The sequence below is a fragment of the Hylobates moloch genome, unplaced genomic scaffold (assembly GCF_009828535.3).
Source record: "Hylobates moloch isolate HMO894 unplaced genomic scaffold, HMol_V3 SCAFFOLD_12, whole genome shotgun sequence".
In the NCBI taxonomy this organism is placed as follows: domain Eukaryota; kingdom Metazoa; phylum Chordata; class Mammalia; order Primates; family Hylobatidae; genus Hylobates; species Hylobates moloch.
The window spans coordinates 80,540,615-80,558,031 of record NW_026652287.1 but is presented as its reverse complement, the minus strand read 5'-3'; the positions used below and the strand labels follow the sequence as shown (position 1 = coordinate 80,558,031).

The window sequence follows — 17,417 nt, the reverse complement described above, 5'->3', positions numbered from 1 at the left end:
CCTGTTTACTATTATTAATCTTTACAGATGTAGACATTGAAACACAAACAAGTAAAGTAATTTTCCTAGTGTCTAACAGAGCCAAAATTCAAATTCAAATAGTCTGGTTCCAAATATTGTATTATTAACCATTTTATACTGACTTTTACAGAAGGTAAGACATGCCTTACCGATTTGACTTCAATCAGATAACATGTTGGTCCAGTAATGACAGCAGGTTCACTCCAGCTTATGCTGATGCTAAAAGGTGATGTTGCTACTACATGAACATTTTCAGGAGGACCATCTGGAGCTATGACAATAGAAAATTAATTATCTTGCTACATTAGAATTAGTACTTGCTACAGTACAATAATAGAAAAGACCATGAAAATGGATAGTCATAATACATTAATTTTAATTTTACATTAATTTATACTTCACAGAGTGCTAAAGGTATTACCAAATATAAAGATCCAATCCTTTAAAATTAGTTACTCTAGATGAACAACTTCCACATAAAAACTTAATTAATTAAAATCATAAGTTCATTATTTTAAAACTTGAAATAATATTTTGAAAGGAAAGCATTATTATTGCTAAAGTAAACCTTTTTAAACAAATATTTTTTCTTTTAAAACAGTTAACCTAGCAATGCTGTTTTAAGAAAACCCTTGCAGAAACGTAGTATTTGACTACAGAGAGATAGAGAAGCACAGCTGAAAATTAAAACTGGTTTAATGAAAGTATACATATATTCTTTCACAAATGTAAATTGAGTTGATTTTATTGTTTTCACTGAGGGTGGAGAATATGAAATCGTTATTCAATTGTTCTGATCTATTATTAGAAATGCAATCTTCAAATATTTCTTGAATTCCTTATGACTCCAATTAAATTCTTTAATTTGTTCTACTTTCTTAATTTTTCCTACCTTGTTGTTTTTTCAGTAATGCAAAACAAGAGACAATATCTTAAAAATGTTTCTGTTTAAAATCCTTATGTGTACAATTTCAATTTGTGAAGCCACTGGGAATTAGAAGAGATAATAGTATGCAGGGAAAGATTTAGCCACAGTTAATTTCACGCAGACATTAACCTAAGAACACTGCTGCACACACCTCTGTGCTCCCGGGGCTCCTAGTCAATTCTAATGATATTAAATATTGAGAGATAAGTATTTTCCAATCTTTTCAATTTTTAAATACATATGGGCAAACATTATTGGAAAAGTACTATCCCACTGATCCAGAGAAGATATAATCAGGAAGATAAAATATTCCTTTCCTCAAATAATTCATAACCTAGCAAGAATATAAGTTGTATGATCTTGGTCAAACACCAAAATGTTTGGACCTCAGTTTCCCCATCATATGAATATTTTATAGTGCTTTAAAAGGAATTATGAAAACAAAGTATGTAAAAGTGGCTAGTTCAGTATTTGCCACATTGTTGTCAATTATCAAGATATCATAAAAAATAAAGATAAGGGATAAATAGAAATAAATAACATATAATCTACAATGAGAGAGCAAAGTGATGATACAGATGGGGAAGGGTTGCAAGTAAAGATGCACAGTGAAGGTGGGAATTGCACTAGTCTTTGATAGATGAGAAGGATAGAGCAGGGTTGGGGCACTTCTATGATAAGGGGAGGATCACAGAAAAGCCACAAAGACATAAACAATAGGACCCACAGACAGATAGAGTTGTATTGCTGTAGAATTGCTTATCTTGGTAATGTTATTATTTTACAAGTAAAAAAAAATATTACTCTACGAAGGAGTCAATAAACTTCACCAGATTTCCAAAGGGATTCATGGTACAAAAAAAGATTCAGAATCCCTAAATCCAAGACACAGAACTATCACAGAGAGACCAGTATTTATGGAGGAATAAAAATGAACAAGCCCAAGTAGTAATTTAGGAATTAAGCTAGAGAGTAATTGATTGTTATGTTAAAGAATTTGGAGTTTATTCTTTAAATAGTGGGATTCCACTGAGGTTTTTGAGAAAGGAATTATTTTTCCATTGATTTAGGAAGACAACTCAGGTAGCTACGAAAAAGTTATTTGAAGCACACTGAGTGTAGATATGCCCTTTCCAAAAGGCCAAGTAAAACATGAGATCCTAAATAAGAATAGTGACAGAAGGGATAGATAGGAGGAGAGGAAACCTAGAGTCACTATAGAAAGATTACTAAAAAGAACTCAGGGAATAATTTGATGTGGGTGCAAAGTGAGACAGAGAAAGTAGTAAAAGCTAACTCATGCATTAATACTGGTGAATTCTGGCAGTTCACAACAGCACATTCAGGAACATACACTGATTTTGGTGGGGTAAGACTATGGTAGGAGGTGATAAATTTGGATTCGTATTCGTTGAGTTTGAGAACCTCCAGAAGTCTGAGATGCCTACCTGGCAAATGGAAAGATGAGCTTGGAATGAGGCAAATAGGATCAGAATGGAGAAAGATTTGTCTTTGTTTTTAAATTGCAGATAATTTCTTGCAAGTTGGGATGGTATAAATATGGGTAGTATATCTGGTTCAAGTGAATCACATGCTCTGAAGAGAGTCAAAAGGTTTATTTCAATACCAGATAGGTATAAGATGTTACTATCACTTGAACATGTCCCCTCCAAAATTTAGATGTTGAAATACAACGGCCAATGTGATGGTATGAAGAGGTGGGGCCTATAAGAGGTGATTATGTCATGAGAATGCCTCCCATGGTGAATGGGATTAAGGTCCTTATAAGAGAGGCTTCACTAAGCATTTGGATAGCTTGCCCTTCTGCTTTCCACCGTGTGAGGACACACGTTCCTCCCCTCCAGAGGGTGCAACCCTCACCAGATAAGCAAATCTGTCTGTGCCTTCATCTTGGACCTCCCAGCTTCCACAACTATGAGAAAAAAAATGTCTATTCTTACAAATTACCAAGTCTCTGATACTTTCTTATAGCAACACAAAACAGACTAAGAGATTAATAGTGGTGACAATCTTTAAACTATGAATAAGTAATTGATATTTAGAATATATTTCTTAGGCATATAACATTACATCTATGGAATTTAGGTGCACAACTCAATCCAAAAATATTTTAATAATAGCATTGACATATTTTAATAATAGTACTTGAATGTAACTATACAGGAATCTAGAAAATACATTTAAGGAAGTTTCAGTGAACAAATACCTTTGGAGTGACAAAGATATTCTTCCTATTTGTACTTCTGAAAACTGTACAATAATCTGAACATTGACACCCCATACTCAAAGATCCAGTTTTATATTGCCAAGAAAACATCCAGGGGAGAGGGTAAAGAAAGAATGCTCCAGGATTCGATTTGATGAGCTAAGAGATGCTAATGATGAAGACAGAATTGGGTACACAGTTTCTGCAACAACTAAGGTATCAAGGAATCACACATATACCCTGCATAAACAGACATTTTCATTCTTTTTACTGCTAGCTTTATGGTCCTAGGAAAACCACCTCAAATTGTAGCCTAATTCATTTAGGTAATTATACATAACAGGTGAGAGCTATAAGAGGTCTCCTGCCATCAGCATAATTAATTGCTTGGAAAAATATAACTATAAGACGCTTTGTTGGTTTCAATGGCCTCTCTTCTGCCTCTGACTCTATAAAAGGGGATGGGATATGAGCTCTGTATAAATGTATTAATACTCCTTTATTATTAATGTTTTTTGCAAAATTTGACTTCCAGCTCTGTAAGAACCAATGTGGAGAGAAACAATTTTCTGATCGGCCACACATTTCAAGTGGTATAAAACAGGAAAATATTTTAGAGTCCCCTTGTCTTTATTATAACCAAATGTTTAGTTGGCCTTGAGAATAAATTTATGCATTCATTGAATGAATAAATATTTATTAAGCACTTACTATGTGCTAGGCACTAGGAGGACAAAAAGCTCATACAGGTGATCAAGGTAGCTTTGAATCCATCCATGAAGCTTCTACTGTTTAACCTTTTTCATTTAGCAACAGTTTACTGAACACCTATGACATACTAGGCACTTTGGAAGTGCTGGAAATATAGAAGATAACCAAAGAGACAAAGACCATGGAACTTCCATTTTAATGGAGAGAGACAAATAATATATATTAGAAAAATATAAACATGAATATATAATACACGAGTAAATTATATACCATGTTAGGAAGTATTATGTACCATGGTGAAAAATGAGACAAGGTCATGGGAATGAAGATGCTTAAGGGTGTCACTATTTTAAATATAGTGGTCAACACATGCCTCACTAAGCAGATAACATTTAAACAAATATTTGAAAGAGGTAAGGGAATACTGTTTGGCTGTTTGGAGAAAGAGTGTCCAGGAGAAGAATGGCCAGCGTGAAGACCCTGAGGCAGGATTTTGCCTGGTATGTCCTAAGAATAACAAGGACCACAGTGAAGCTGAAGCCCAGTTGAGTTGGAATGAGAGAACCCGAGAGGAAATGGGGGCCAGAAAATGTAAGGCCGTTAAGACCAGCGTCAATGTCTTCTTTTGTTAGGATGGCTATTGTGAACAAAAAGACAAACGCCATGAAGTAGAAGGGGCTGTGATAGATAGTGATCTTTGCTATCTAACTCATACCAGAAAGATGGGCTAAAATTAATCATATCAAAAAGGAAAGATCATCTCCAACATCTATTTGATTCACGTACCTCTGTAACATATACTACTCGATGCTGTTGGGACTATACTTTTCAACCTAACTCACTCTAGCAAGCAAGTAGAGTGCCACATTATTGTTGCCCAGACATCATGAAAAATGTATTGAGAATTTTCTGCGGCTAAGAAAGTTGTGAGATTTTTCTGCGGTAGCTTGTATCTGGAAAAATTTCTGTATCTCTGCTCTGTAATGGCTTCTTCGGGTCTCAACTGAGGACAAAGTGCAAAGTTTTCCCAAGGAAAACTTTGGCCTGTGAGTGTGTCTGTATGCCAGCTCAGAAAGAAATATAACGCTTTGCTTTCAACTTCTCTTCTTTCACAATAAAATGTCAACCCTGCAATCATTCCTTTAATACTAGCAATCAAATCCCTCATCAGGGAGTGTGTGACTCCAAGCAGAGGTAAGAGAAAAATGACATTCAAAGATCATTCATGACAACACATATAATCACCTACACTACTAAATATTTTAAGTTCCTTGCACTGATCAATCATTATAAAAAAGCAAGGTATTTAGCCCCTTGCTGAGCTATGCTTCAATGCCATTTCTTGAACTTTTCCCAAAATTGTTTTCCCTTCTTTCTTCCCTTTTTAAAAGAAACAATCACTCTAAACTATGTTTGCATTTTCAATAAAGTTCTTGATAAAATTGCCTGTTTTGTTACACAAGTTTCCTGTGTTGAATCCTTTGTCAAAAATTTCCTTCAGAATGTATTTTGTCAACTTGTATTCTTGAAGGATTAGAGCTCCTAAATCCAAACTAAAAAATAAAAGTAAACTTATATAACTGAATATATATTAATATATAATATATAACAATATGTGTTTCACCTGTCTGGAGCAATGAAAGATAACTGTTTGATTAATTCATAGGTAATTTAAGAGAAATATTTAGAACACCAAAATGCCCATCTATTATAAAATAGCATTTAATTATTTTAGTATTGTACAGTATTATAATATACTTATATACATATAAAATTATTTTAGGTATCTTTCTTATGAAATTTAACAAAATTCCCAAAACATATAATAAAATATATCCAGCATTTTCTCTTTTATCACAGCATATAGTAAACTATTACTAGTGTCACATAAAGGTGGTTACAAAATTACATTTATGAATGTCAACTACAAAAATAAAGGGAGCTGATGGTGGCAAAGGTATGAGAAGTTGAAAATATGCCAGTTTAAAAGCTTAGTAACTTATAAGCATCTTTGGGAGACTTTGTTTGTCTCCCCATAAACTGTCACATTCTGATTTAGGATTGTTTGTGAAATGAATCTAGTCAGTAATGGGCCAAGATATCACTATACCCTATCTCTTATAAATCACAGCAATTTACGCAGCAGGAATGATCTATCCTTATTCTCTCATTCCCCATAATCCAATCACTTCCTCTCATAAGCACTTTCCCCCTGGTTTTCACCATAATGCATTTTCTGTAACTAACAACCATCATTTCCTGATTATCATGCTTCTATCCTTGCACAGGAATGTGGGTCTTATGTAGGTCAGGGTCATCTTTCCCATCCATCTGTGTCTTGATGCTAAGTGTGTTAGCTGAAAGGTGAGTCTGGATAGACCATCATTTTGCCTAGTCCATATAAAAGTTTGAATGCCCCCATCTATGCCACTTTGTTTAAGAATCAACAAGTTTTATCGTGCTTAATACTATACTTTTAAAATAAGCACATTCAAAGACTTATTTGTAACTTTGCCATCTGCAGATCCCTGTAAGTCTAACTTAATAGTGGAAAATATTCTAGAAAATACTCTATGGTTTTTAGTGTACCTCGTTATGATGACTTTCCTAGAAGAATAAACATAAATGAATAAATGGTTTGACAGCAACTCACAAAACAGAAAACTTCAGCTCTATATACCTGCAATTTAAATTGTCTGCACAACTATTTGAATTTAAGTTCAGTATAAAGTTTATTAAAAGGGCCTACCATTCAGGGTGTTTTGGTTTCAGAATTTGGTGTACTAGGCTACCAGATTTCTAGTGACTGTCATCACTAAGTGAAGGGCTCTGTCATTTCTCAGCTATACAAATATTAATAACTTCAAGGACTACAAGTCGACTTTGACTCAGCACACCTGGACAAATTAGCACTAAGTGTTAGACGTCTCTCAGGACTAGAAGAAATCCAACTGGCTGGTGGATTCCTGTGTCTTAAGCAATTCAGGGCATCAAGAGCCCTGAAGAAGCTCTGCAATTGGATTCATCGTATTTCCACACAGCAAGAGTATCTCAGGACATATTCCTGTCCACTGGTTAAAACACTTTGATAACTGGCTATCCTTTTGTAGTTTGGATGTTTTCCTAGATCCCAGTGATTTTGCTGACCAAAACGCAACACCACTGTTGGTGTAGGAAATATTTCCTATCCTTTTATAAGATGTTAAGTGTGTTTTCTAATTAGATTTCCTAACAGCAAGGTCGTGCTGCAGGGGGTATAGTACAATGGTGTTACAAATACAGCAAGCCTAAGAATTTGTCAGATTAGATTCATGAATACTAAGAATGATTCACGGATGTTCACAGTATTAGAACTCACTGTATGATCATCTTATCTGATGCTTAAATAAGTTATTTTCTGACTAATTTCAGACTGGCTTAAGCTGGAAAATACAAAATACAAAGAAAGCCTCTCACTTTCAATACTGGCCATGACAGGTAAGAATGAAAATATTCTAATTACTACTATTACTTTAGAACCAGATAATACATATTTTCTGAGAATAGCATCATGTTTATAAAACAACTTTCTACAACAGTGGTCCTCAAAATGTGTCTCCAGGCCAGCAGCATCAACATCACTGGGGAAGCCATAGAAAAGCAGTTTCTGAGGCACTACCCCAGACTTACTGAATCAGAAACCGTGAGTGTCGGGCTCAGCAATTAACAGTCCTCCAGGTGGTTGTAATGACTGTAGCTCAAGTTTAAGAACCACTGCTCTATAATGTCGACATGCCATTTGAAAAAATAGTGACACTGCTCTTCAGATTAGATGACCAATGATTACAACTCTTAGAAATAAAAGTGGATTGGAAAAGGGGATTGAATTACTCCATCTGTGAAGACTAGGGAAGTAGATGTAAAGGAAGTTTGGGAGCTGGTAATCAACATGGAAACATGTATCAAGCCATCAAATATTCCACAGACTGGTCTCCTACCTTTCATTCTATTTTAATTCTGGATAAACTAAGAAGAGGGTTCTCCCTACTCACTTCCTCCCATTCCCAAAGTTTTTAGAATAACAGGTCAGCATGTTCCATTAGAGCATAAAATATCACCACTTTCATGCTACCATGAAGCTCTGCATTGGAACAACCTGGAATAATTCAGGTAAGGCCATTGTCATACTGGAATCTTAGGGCCAGGATAAATCTTGCTATTTTCTTCTGCTGTTCATTTGTATGCAGGCATAATTGGGGTAAAAAATATCTAGGATATCATTAAAGAAAAATAAAAATCAAGGGTATCAGAAACCTCAAAAGTATAATTTTGAGGTGTGTGTCAAAATTCTCACTCAATTTGTTTTGGGAGATGATTGGACAGTTGGATAGCTTCTCTATGTCATATCAGTTAGTACCTCTCCATCTCTTGGTACTTTTCTACCACCCTGAGGCTTTGCTCAAGTCCTAGTCAAGATCTAAGAGTGCAGACTCTGTGCTAGAAATAAAGACTTATGAACGAATCAATGTTTTAAGTACTTAGAATAGTACCAGCACACAGCAAACACCCAGTAAGGTAAGTCATTGCTAATATTCTTAACTGTGCAACCTATGGCTCTCAATTGATTTACTAGGCATGAACAAAAAGTGAACAACACACCATACATAGTAATCCCAGGATTTTTCTATAATTTGGAATTTTCATAGTTAAATCAGAATTTTCTCTACTTTCTTCGTAAATACAGAAGAAATGGGAGCTGAAATTTTGCTGACCTAGGGCCTAATGCTGAGCTAGAACTTAGAACTGAGGTTAAAGACAAAAATTCACAATGTATTACACCTACTTTACACTTCTTGTTGAATGAACAGAAAGAAGGTTCTCAGAAGAGTAAAAGTTAATTCAATTCAACGTGAAATTTAGTTTGAGATCTCAGAGAAAATAGGAGAATTCATTTGAAGTTTAAAAAGTTAAAATACCGCTAAGCTATAAATGGGGAGAAAATTTCCTCCACTTTTCCCTTTATGAAAATCAGACTTTCTAAAATATTGATGATTTTTTAAAAAAGTGATAATCTTTACACTTTTCTTTGTTTGATTTTTAGTGATTTTGCTACAATTTTCTACTTGCTTATGTAAATAGGATTTCAAAAACAAGTATTTTTATTTAAATTCTAGAAAATTTGCATCATAATCCAGCATAAGGTCTTTCGACATTAAATATATAGTTGAATACTTTATTAGATACTTTAATGTTATATGCTTTCTATCATTTCCTTTAAATTATGATCTCACCCATATATCTCCTCTTTGTAATCACACTTAGCACTCCAAATTTAAACATCGTTCTTCCCCTTTGTTCTTTCATGAACCATCAACCTATTATAATTCTGTCTCACTATACATATTTATTACCAGCTAACTATCTCAGTTAATCATTTAGATATTTTTAATGCTTCTCCAATCTATTCTGAAATGGGCATTTATTATTTTCCTTCACCGTTTGAAATATTTCTAAATGGAATAGTTATTTCCTTCCTATATGCAATAATTCATATTTCTCACATGCAATACAAATATTTCCTATATGCAATAATTTATATTTCTTATGTTAATTAATGAAAAGGAAAATCACAAAATGATCAACAATATAAAATATACTGGTTTTGTGAAATAAAAGAAGCTGAATATATCAAACATGAAAAGCAACTGGCCAAGAGAATTTTAATTTTGGCAATAACAATGCAAGCATTTGAAAGACAAGCATTAGACCAAAAAATTGAAAAAAATCAGCATGAACTATTTTAAAATATGGAGAATTTTGACACTGTAACACTTTAACATTAAAGTCAAATGCCTTTCTTCCATATTCATAACAAATCTTGGATTAAAATTAGGCACAGGGGACAGAAAGGTACATAAGACATGCTCGGCTGGCTATTTATACTTTTAAGGAACTCAAAGCCCCACAAAAGAAAGAGAGAGAAATAACTACGATGCAATATGCTCACTTGTTGAGAAACAAGTTTTGGGAGGTGGTACTGGAAATAAGGATTTCTGAAAGGTTTCTCAAAAGAGATACTTAAAAACATAGCGAAAACATAGCTGGTCATCAGAAGAGGAGGAAAGAAAGGACAATAAGAAAGAATAGCAAAGATTCTGGACCATAAAGGAGAAAGAACAGTGCATGTGTAAGAAATATAAACCAAATCATAAGTGACCTTGTAGAGCTTACTAATGGGCATAGTTTTAACATGCAGGCATGTAGAAAATGATCAAAGATTTTCAACAGACGAAATTCATGGTCAGGCAGGTGTATTGAAATGCTGAGTTCAGATGAATGGTAGAAAATGAGAGCAGAAAGACCATTCAGATCTCTTTTGTAATTATCTAAGAGATAAATGTAAAAGTCTGGATTTAGAGACACTTGAAAAGAAAAATAAACAAATACAAGAGATATTTAGAAGGTAAATACAATAGGACTCAGGTTTTGCCTCGTGGGGGATGACAGTAGGTAAAAAGAACTAAAAATGATTTCTAGATAACTAGTTTGAACAACTAGATGAATAGTGGTGCAGTAAACTGAGACACAGAACACACAGAAAGGAAAAGACTTGCAAGGGAAGGTGGCAATATGGAGTTTGAGATGTCTATGGGAACCTAAGTTGTTATACCAATAACTTCAATATTCAGGTCTATATTGTCTTGAATTACCCATTAGGGAGTCCTGTGCAACTAATTTAGAAGACTTTCAAAAGCATCTAACTAATTTTGCAGAAGTGCAACCATCATGTCTAGAATAAATGATATTTATTTTCTCTAGTGGCAGTAAGATGGAGCCCATCCTAATACTGCACTGCCACCAAATGAACTTCTAAGTGTCTTGAATTATAGATTCCTATTTATTTATGGCTAAAATCACTTCTTACCATTATATAATTGCTTCTTTAAAAAAAGAATAATTTCTACCTCTGTTACTATAACATTTATCACACAAGTGCATTACACAGTTTAGAAGAAACTAAGGAAAACAACCGAATATATAGTAACACATTAACAATTTCTAATTTTAAATAATGTTAAAGTGTACTTTGCCCTCTATTTGGTTTTTCTTCTTTTTAGATCATAAAGTTGCATTCCTTAGAAACTTCTTTGATGAGGCATGTTTTGTTGAATTTTTTTTAACCTAACAGATGTTTGGGTAGTTAAAATTCCTCATGAGTATGGTATCCTGTGGTTTTCACAACCTAAGTGTTACCCCAGGAATTTTCCTTTCTTGCTGTCTTCCAGTCTTGGTGGTCTATAGGAGATGCACATTATGAGAGTTCCATTTCATTCCGTACTAATTTCACACCCACACTCCTTTAAAGTTGTACATTTCCTCAGCATTAAGTATCTATTGTGCACCACAGAGACATTTAACAGCTTTTGACTTTACATCACCACCACATATATACACACACCACTCGAACTGCTTTTGACTTTAAGGATAATCAGAAAAATAGATGAGTAAAATAATTTGCATGACTGTAATGTTTCAAGGTAAATATTTCTTCCATTTTTTAAAATTTTCATGCTTATATTTGTATCTATACACTCTCAGCATGCAGTAGAATTATGGCTATTATATGGATTAGTTGAGGACAAAAGCAATTTGGCTTCGATGATCTAGGTGACAGCATGTGAGAGAAAGAATGGTTAGCCTGAGTTGGTTGAATATTGTTTCCCTTATTTATTCTGTTTTACAGGTGTACATTCAGATTCACAGGGTAATCCAATTTAAATCTCAGCTTGCATTCTGACTTTTCTCCCTGATCTTCAATTTTGATGCTCTTCATTATGGGCTCAGACAGTTAATGATAACGTGTTTTCTGATTATATAATCCATTGTAGAAACTTTTATAATATTTATTATTAAAACTAGGTGGTCTTTTGAGTTACTCAAATTTTAAACAATTTGATTTCAAACTACCCATTAATCAATAACTCTTTATCGAGAAGATCCAGGTTTTGACAAGATGTTATATTAGTAAGTGCTTGAGTACAACTTTATGTCATTAGGATAAAATGCAGTTCTCTGAGATAGTTATATTGTACTATTTTATATTGTTGTTTAGTCTTTAATTCAGAGAAAGAGTTATTATTTTATTTTATATCATGAAATAACATACCGCATTTTTATTTTATTTTCAAGATGGAGTCTGGCTTTGTTACCCAGGCTAGAGTGCAGTGGCGCTATCTTGGCTCATTGCAAGCTCCACCTCCTGGGTCCAAGCAATTCTCCTGCCTCAGCCTCCCAAGTAGCTGGGATTACAGGTGCACACCACCATGTTCAGCTAATTTTTTTGTATTTTTAGAAGAGACAGGGTTTCACCATGTTGGAAAGGCTGATTTCAAATTCCTGACCTCAAATGATCCGCCCACATCAGCCTCCCAAAGTGCTGGGATTACAGGCATGAGCCACCATGTGACCCATGCCACATTTTCGAGTGAATTATACTTAATACAAAACTTATTAATTTTCTTCATCCAAATTATTTTTTGAGTTTGCAAAATGACCATTATATTTTCACCTTTGGTATGCAGAAGCAACATGTATGAATGCCTTATTTTTAATATTAAAAGGATTATTGCTCTTCAAGACTTTTGTTACTTAACTGTTCTAATTTCTTTTATTCTTATGTTATTTCACCATATATATTATGTTGCAATAATATATGCAGTTCCCCATATAATCTCAAATTATCTCTTCCTGACTTAATATAATAAATAGAACTTTTATTTTGATGTATAATTATGAAATTTGGAAATTCAAATGTACAATATTTATCATTAGAAAATCATTAGAAAAATGTCTTCTGTTCCATTGGAAGCAAAAATTTCCTCCATTCTTGAAACTAAAAGAAGAGTAACCAACTCATTGTCAAAATTTAAAGAATTATCCACACCCACGTATGACTACTTAGTTGCAAAGCTATGAGTTTTGAGAATGCAATCATGTGTTTGTTATCACAAAGTTGAAAAATATAAATCTTTTCATCTTTCTCTCCTAATCACAGTGATAGAAAGTCCATTTTCCCTGTGTCCCCTGGAAATAAAATATGGCCATAGAACTTAAAAGGGGGTAAGAAGTGGAGGAAATAGGGTAGAAAGAATGATATTCAAGTGGAAAGACTTGAGAATGTAGGACTATTTAAAAATCCAACTTTTCAGTTTCATTTACCAGCTTCTGAACTGATCATGTTATATGTTGTTTTATGCTAATTAAACATCTTGTATAATAGTGTCAAGTGTGCTTGCAAGAGACTGTGCATTTAAAAAGTTCACTTCCTGGCTCAGTGTGGTAATTAGAAGCAGGTACTCCCCAAGTGAGATACTCAGAATGGGAACCCTTAGTGGCAGCAGGCACAAAGGCACAGGCATATTTTAACAAAAGGTTACAAATCAGCTGTCCACAAGCCAGATCTAGGCTACTGATGTATTTGGTTCTGATCTCTGGGTATTTACTTATTTCTGTTTTCTAGTTATATTAGAATAGCTATTTCTTAACAAAATCAGCAGGTTCAAAATAACCATACCTACTGACTAACCCCAAAGTAAACTGAATTTTTTCTGTATTTTTGCTATCTTTGTTACAGTATCATCATCCTTATCACCTGCACTGGAAAACAATCTGTTTTGTCCTACCCACTAGAACTTATTCAACCAAATTTCTCTCATTCAGGGAATATTTACAGATTCTATTGGTACTGGGAACTATTCCAGACAATAAGAAAATATGCGTGGGATGGTAGTTCATGCCTATAATCTCAGCACTTTGGGAGGCCAGGGCAGGAGGATCACTGGAGCCCAAGAGTAAGACTAGCTTGGGCAACATAGTGAGACCTCATCTCTATCAATTTTTTTTTTTTTTAAATTAGCTGGTCACAGTGGCATGTGCCTGTAGTCTCAGCTACTTGGGAGGCTGAGGTGGGAGGATTACTTGACCCAGGAGGTCGAGGTTGCAGTAAGCTGTGATCGTGCCCCTGCATCCCAGCCTGGGTGAAAGAATGAGATTCTGTCGAAAAAAATAAAAAATAAAAAATAACAAAAAAGCAATGATCAAGGCAGATCCTAAACACAAGCAAATAAAAATGATTGTGTAATTATAAATTTTCATTAAAATAACATGGTATTATATAAGATTACTGCAAGGCTATTTTTAGATTGAGTGGTCAGGGAAATTCATTCTGATCAGGGATCATTTAAGTAGAGATCTATGTTATAAGAAGCTGCTCATGTGAAGAAGGAGGTGGAAGAACATTCTAGTCCAAAGAAACAGGGAATGCAAAGATGCAAGTTCTAAGAATTTATTTTGTGTAAGCAACAAAAAAGTCTAGTATGAGTGGAAGACAATGGTATGGGGAAACATGGCTATAAATAATGTTAAAGTTTAAGGTAAAAGCCAGGTCATATAGGGCTTGTTAACCATGTTAAGAAATGTAAAATTTATTCTAAGGGCCATGGGAGTACATTGGATAGTCTTGCTCTGTTGCCCAGGCTGGAGTGCAGTGGTGCGATTTCGGCCCACTGCAAGCTCCGCCTCCCAGGTTCACGCCATTCTCCTGCCTCAGCCTCCCAAGTAGCTGGGACTACAGGCGCCTGCCACCACGCCCGGCTAATTTTTTGTATTTTTTAGTAGAGACGGGGTTTCACCGTGTTAGCCAGGATGGTCTCGATCTCCTGACCTTGTGATCCACCCGCCTCAGCCTCTCAAAGTGCAGGGATTACAGGTGTGAGCCACCGTGCCCAGCCCATTGGATAGTTTTAAGCAAGTAAGTGACATCATCTGCTTTAGGCTGAAAAAGACCAGTCTGGCAGTGTAGGAGGCTAGTTAGGCTAGTGCTGTGGGAGCAATAATGAGTTGTACTAATGTAATAGTAATGCAAATTGAAGAATTTGTTTAGATGGTGTGGTTGAAATGAATCATGGGCAGGATTGAGGAGGAAAGGAACGGTGCCTGGATTTTCATTTTCTGCAAACAGATAAATAATGATATGAGAAGGTTTGGTATTTGATCATGTTAATTTAGAGAAGTATATTCAACACACAAGTCCAGTGATTAGTTGATCAGGCAGATATTCTGATCTGGAGTACTAGGCAGCATTCAGGACTGGAAATAGTATTTGAGAATAGTCAAGATGTTAAGTAGACTTCAAAGCTATAGACCAGAATAAGAGCAATTAAGGTAAAATCTCCTTCGGGTCGCGTGCTGATAAAGAAGAGAAAAGGGCCAAGTATAGCTCTCTCATCTCTCCAATGCTTACAGTTAAAAAACAATTATTTGCTGAGAATAATTCAGCAGAGAGGACTGAGACAGAGCTACCAGGAAGGTAGGAGAAAAAACAGAAGGGCAGATCTTACAGAAACCAAGTGTCAAAGTGCCGAAAAGAGAAAAGGTTGGACAATTGTGTCAAAGGCTGAGTTGTCAGTATTCTACCTCAAATGTCAAATTATATTAACAAACATTTATTGAACATTTACTATTACAAACATTATGCCAGATACTCTGGGAAATTGTAACAAGAGACACAATTAGTGGCCTAGAAAGTTAAGCCCTCTAGATCAAAGTGCATTTCACTATCTATAAGTACTAACATGGTATTTGTCACTGAAAATCTATGTGTGTGTGTGTGTAGGTATATTACTATACTAATAAATATCAAAAATGTTTAAGAACATGTAATTTGGATTTGAAAGGAATCACCTTTTAAGAGTCTCAGTCAAGATACGAAGATGATAACATAAGGTCTATATCTGAAGGATTTATATGGGATGGGTGGCCTGGCAAACCTGAAATTTGCTCTGGAGGGCTGGGGCAGAAATGGCATTTCAGAGAATGCAGCCATTCCCCAGAGCTCTGGCTTGCAGGACTTGATTTGCAACTTATTTATGTTGCATAGTAACCATCAAAATTCTATGTAAACAGAGTTCAGGATAAGGAATATAAATTTATTTACTTAATTATGGTTAATGATATGGTATTCTCCAAGCAAGCAGGGCAACCAGTTAGCGATAAACATAAAACCTAAGTTGCAAGAGAAATCTTTACCTATACATTTAGCGGTTTGTATGGAAAAGCACTTAAAGTCCTGAAAGACGTATAGATGGCAAAATAATTTCGAGTATTTGTGTTTCTTCTCTGTATTTTTTTCTTCTTCCCATCTCAAGCTGGGAGTTGAACGCTTGATATTTCTTTGCCTCAGAATTTTGTGCAGTTGAAAAACACAAGCTGAAAAATGACTTGCAGACACATCAATCAGGGTTATTGTGGTCACACGGGTGTGTGTGTAAGTTTGAAGTCACTGAAAAGGTTGCAAATTTGGGCTTAGAAGTAACAGAACCTCTAAATATGAAGGAAAAATGTGGGCCTGGGTCAAGAGCATTAGATAATAATCAGTATGGTTTAATGGTAGAGCATCAGAGTAGCTTCCCACAATTCACTGTTGCAATATGAGACTCTAGGACCTTGGCACAACTTTGGGAGTTTGAGAAAAGCCCTAATAATGATTAACATTGAATTTCTCATTGGGTTTCAACTAAATTAAAAATAAACATGTTGTTATATATGGTAGTATCCTCGGTTATTTCTATGTTCCGTGATTTTACACACAATTAGATTAAGTATAAAGCATAATATATAGACAGATATAGAATTTAACAGCAATCAGTATGTACATGTCAGGTCAATACTCACGGCCAGGCAGAGTTTGTGTAGAAATCCAATTTGAAGCATTGCCATAGCCAGCATTGGTGCTGGCAGCCACTTGGAATCTATACCATCTAAATTTCTTTAATCCATATACTGTCTCTTCAGTTAAGTTAGCTTCATAGAGGTATTGAATTTTTTGATATTCAACACATTCTTCGGATTCCCATTCTTTGCATTTTTGAGCACGAAGTTGAGCGGTAATTTTGTAATTTTGAAAGTAGCCAAGGATAGTGTCAGGTCTTATCCATGTCAATGTTGCACTGGTTGACTGAACATCAGAAAAAGCAATATTTGTGGGAACACTGGGAACTAAAAATTAAAGGGAAAAATTAAAAGCAGTTACAATTACCAAACACTTCATAAACAGAAGAAAGAATAGAATTCTATTATGGAGCAGCTAGTAGAGATCTGTCAAATTACTATAGCACTTAGATTAATTATCCCCACACTTAATGAGAAGAACCTTAGAGTGATGCTTCTGGGACCACCATTTTAAAAGGGTAGAGGACAAAATAATTGTAATTTATTAATTCTTGATTTTGCTTCCAAATTCAATCATAAGTGGCTTATATAAACAAACTTTGGCTTCAAATAGAACTATTTCACTGTTACAAAGAAAAACTGTATGCTCATATCATCCTAAGTGCTTCCTAGGTATGGTTTCAGTTTGTAATATTCAGTTCCAAGGGAAGATATTTGTGTATTTAAATGTTTAAATAAACACAAACACATCTTATATCTAGTAAATGTTGATTATAAAACAATTTTAAATAAACAATATTACTGACAGTTTTAATGTATATA

The 17,417-nt window shown here is 34.7% G+C and overlaps 1 protein-coding gene across 1 annotated transcript in view; it reads right to left on the bottom strand.

Annotated features, from left to right (window-relative positions):
• Window positions 1-17,417, bottom strand: part of PTPRQ (protein tyrosine phosphatase receptor type Q) — a 215,177-nt gene that overhangs the window by 75,675 nt on the left and 122,085 nt on the right. The window contains exons 26-27 of the mRNA XM_032171667.1: window positions 16,599-16,922; window positions 171-292 (exon numbers count right to left, since the gene is read on the bottom strand). Coding sequence (XP_032027558.1) covers window positions 171-292; window positions 16,599-16,922 — 446 coding nt within the window. The remainder of the gene's footprint in view (window positions 1-170; window positions 293-16,598; window positions 16,923-17,417) is intronic.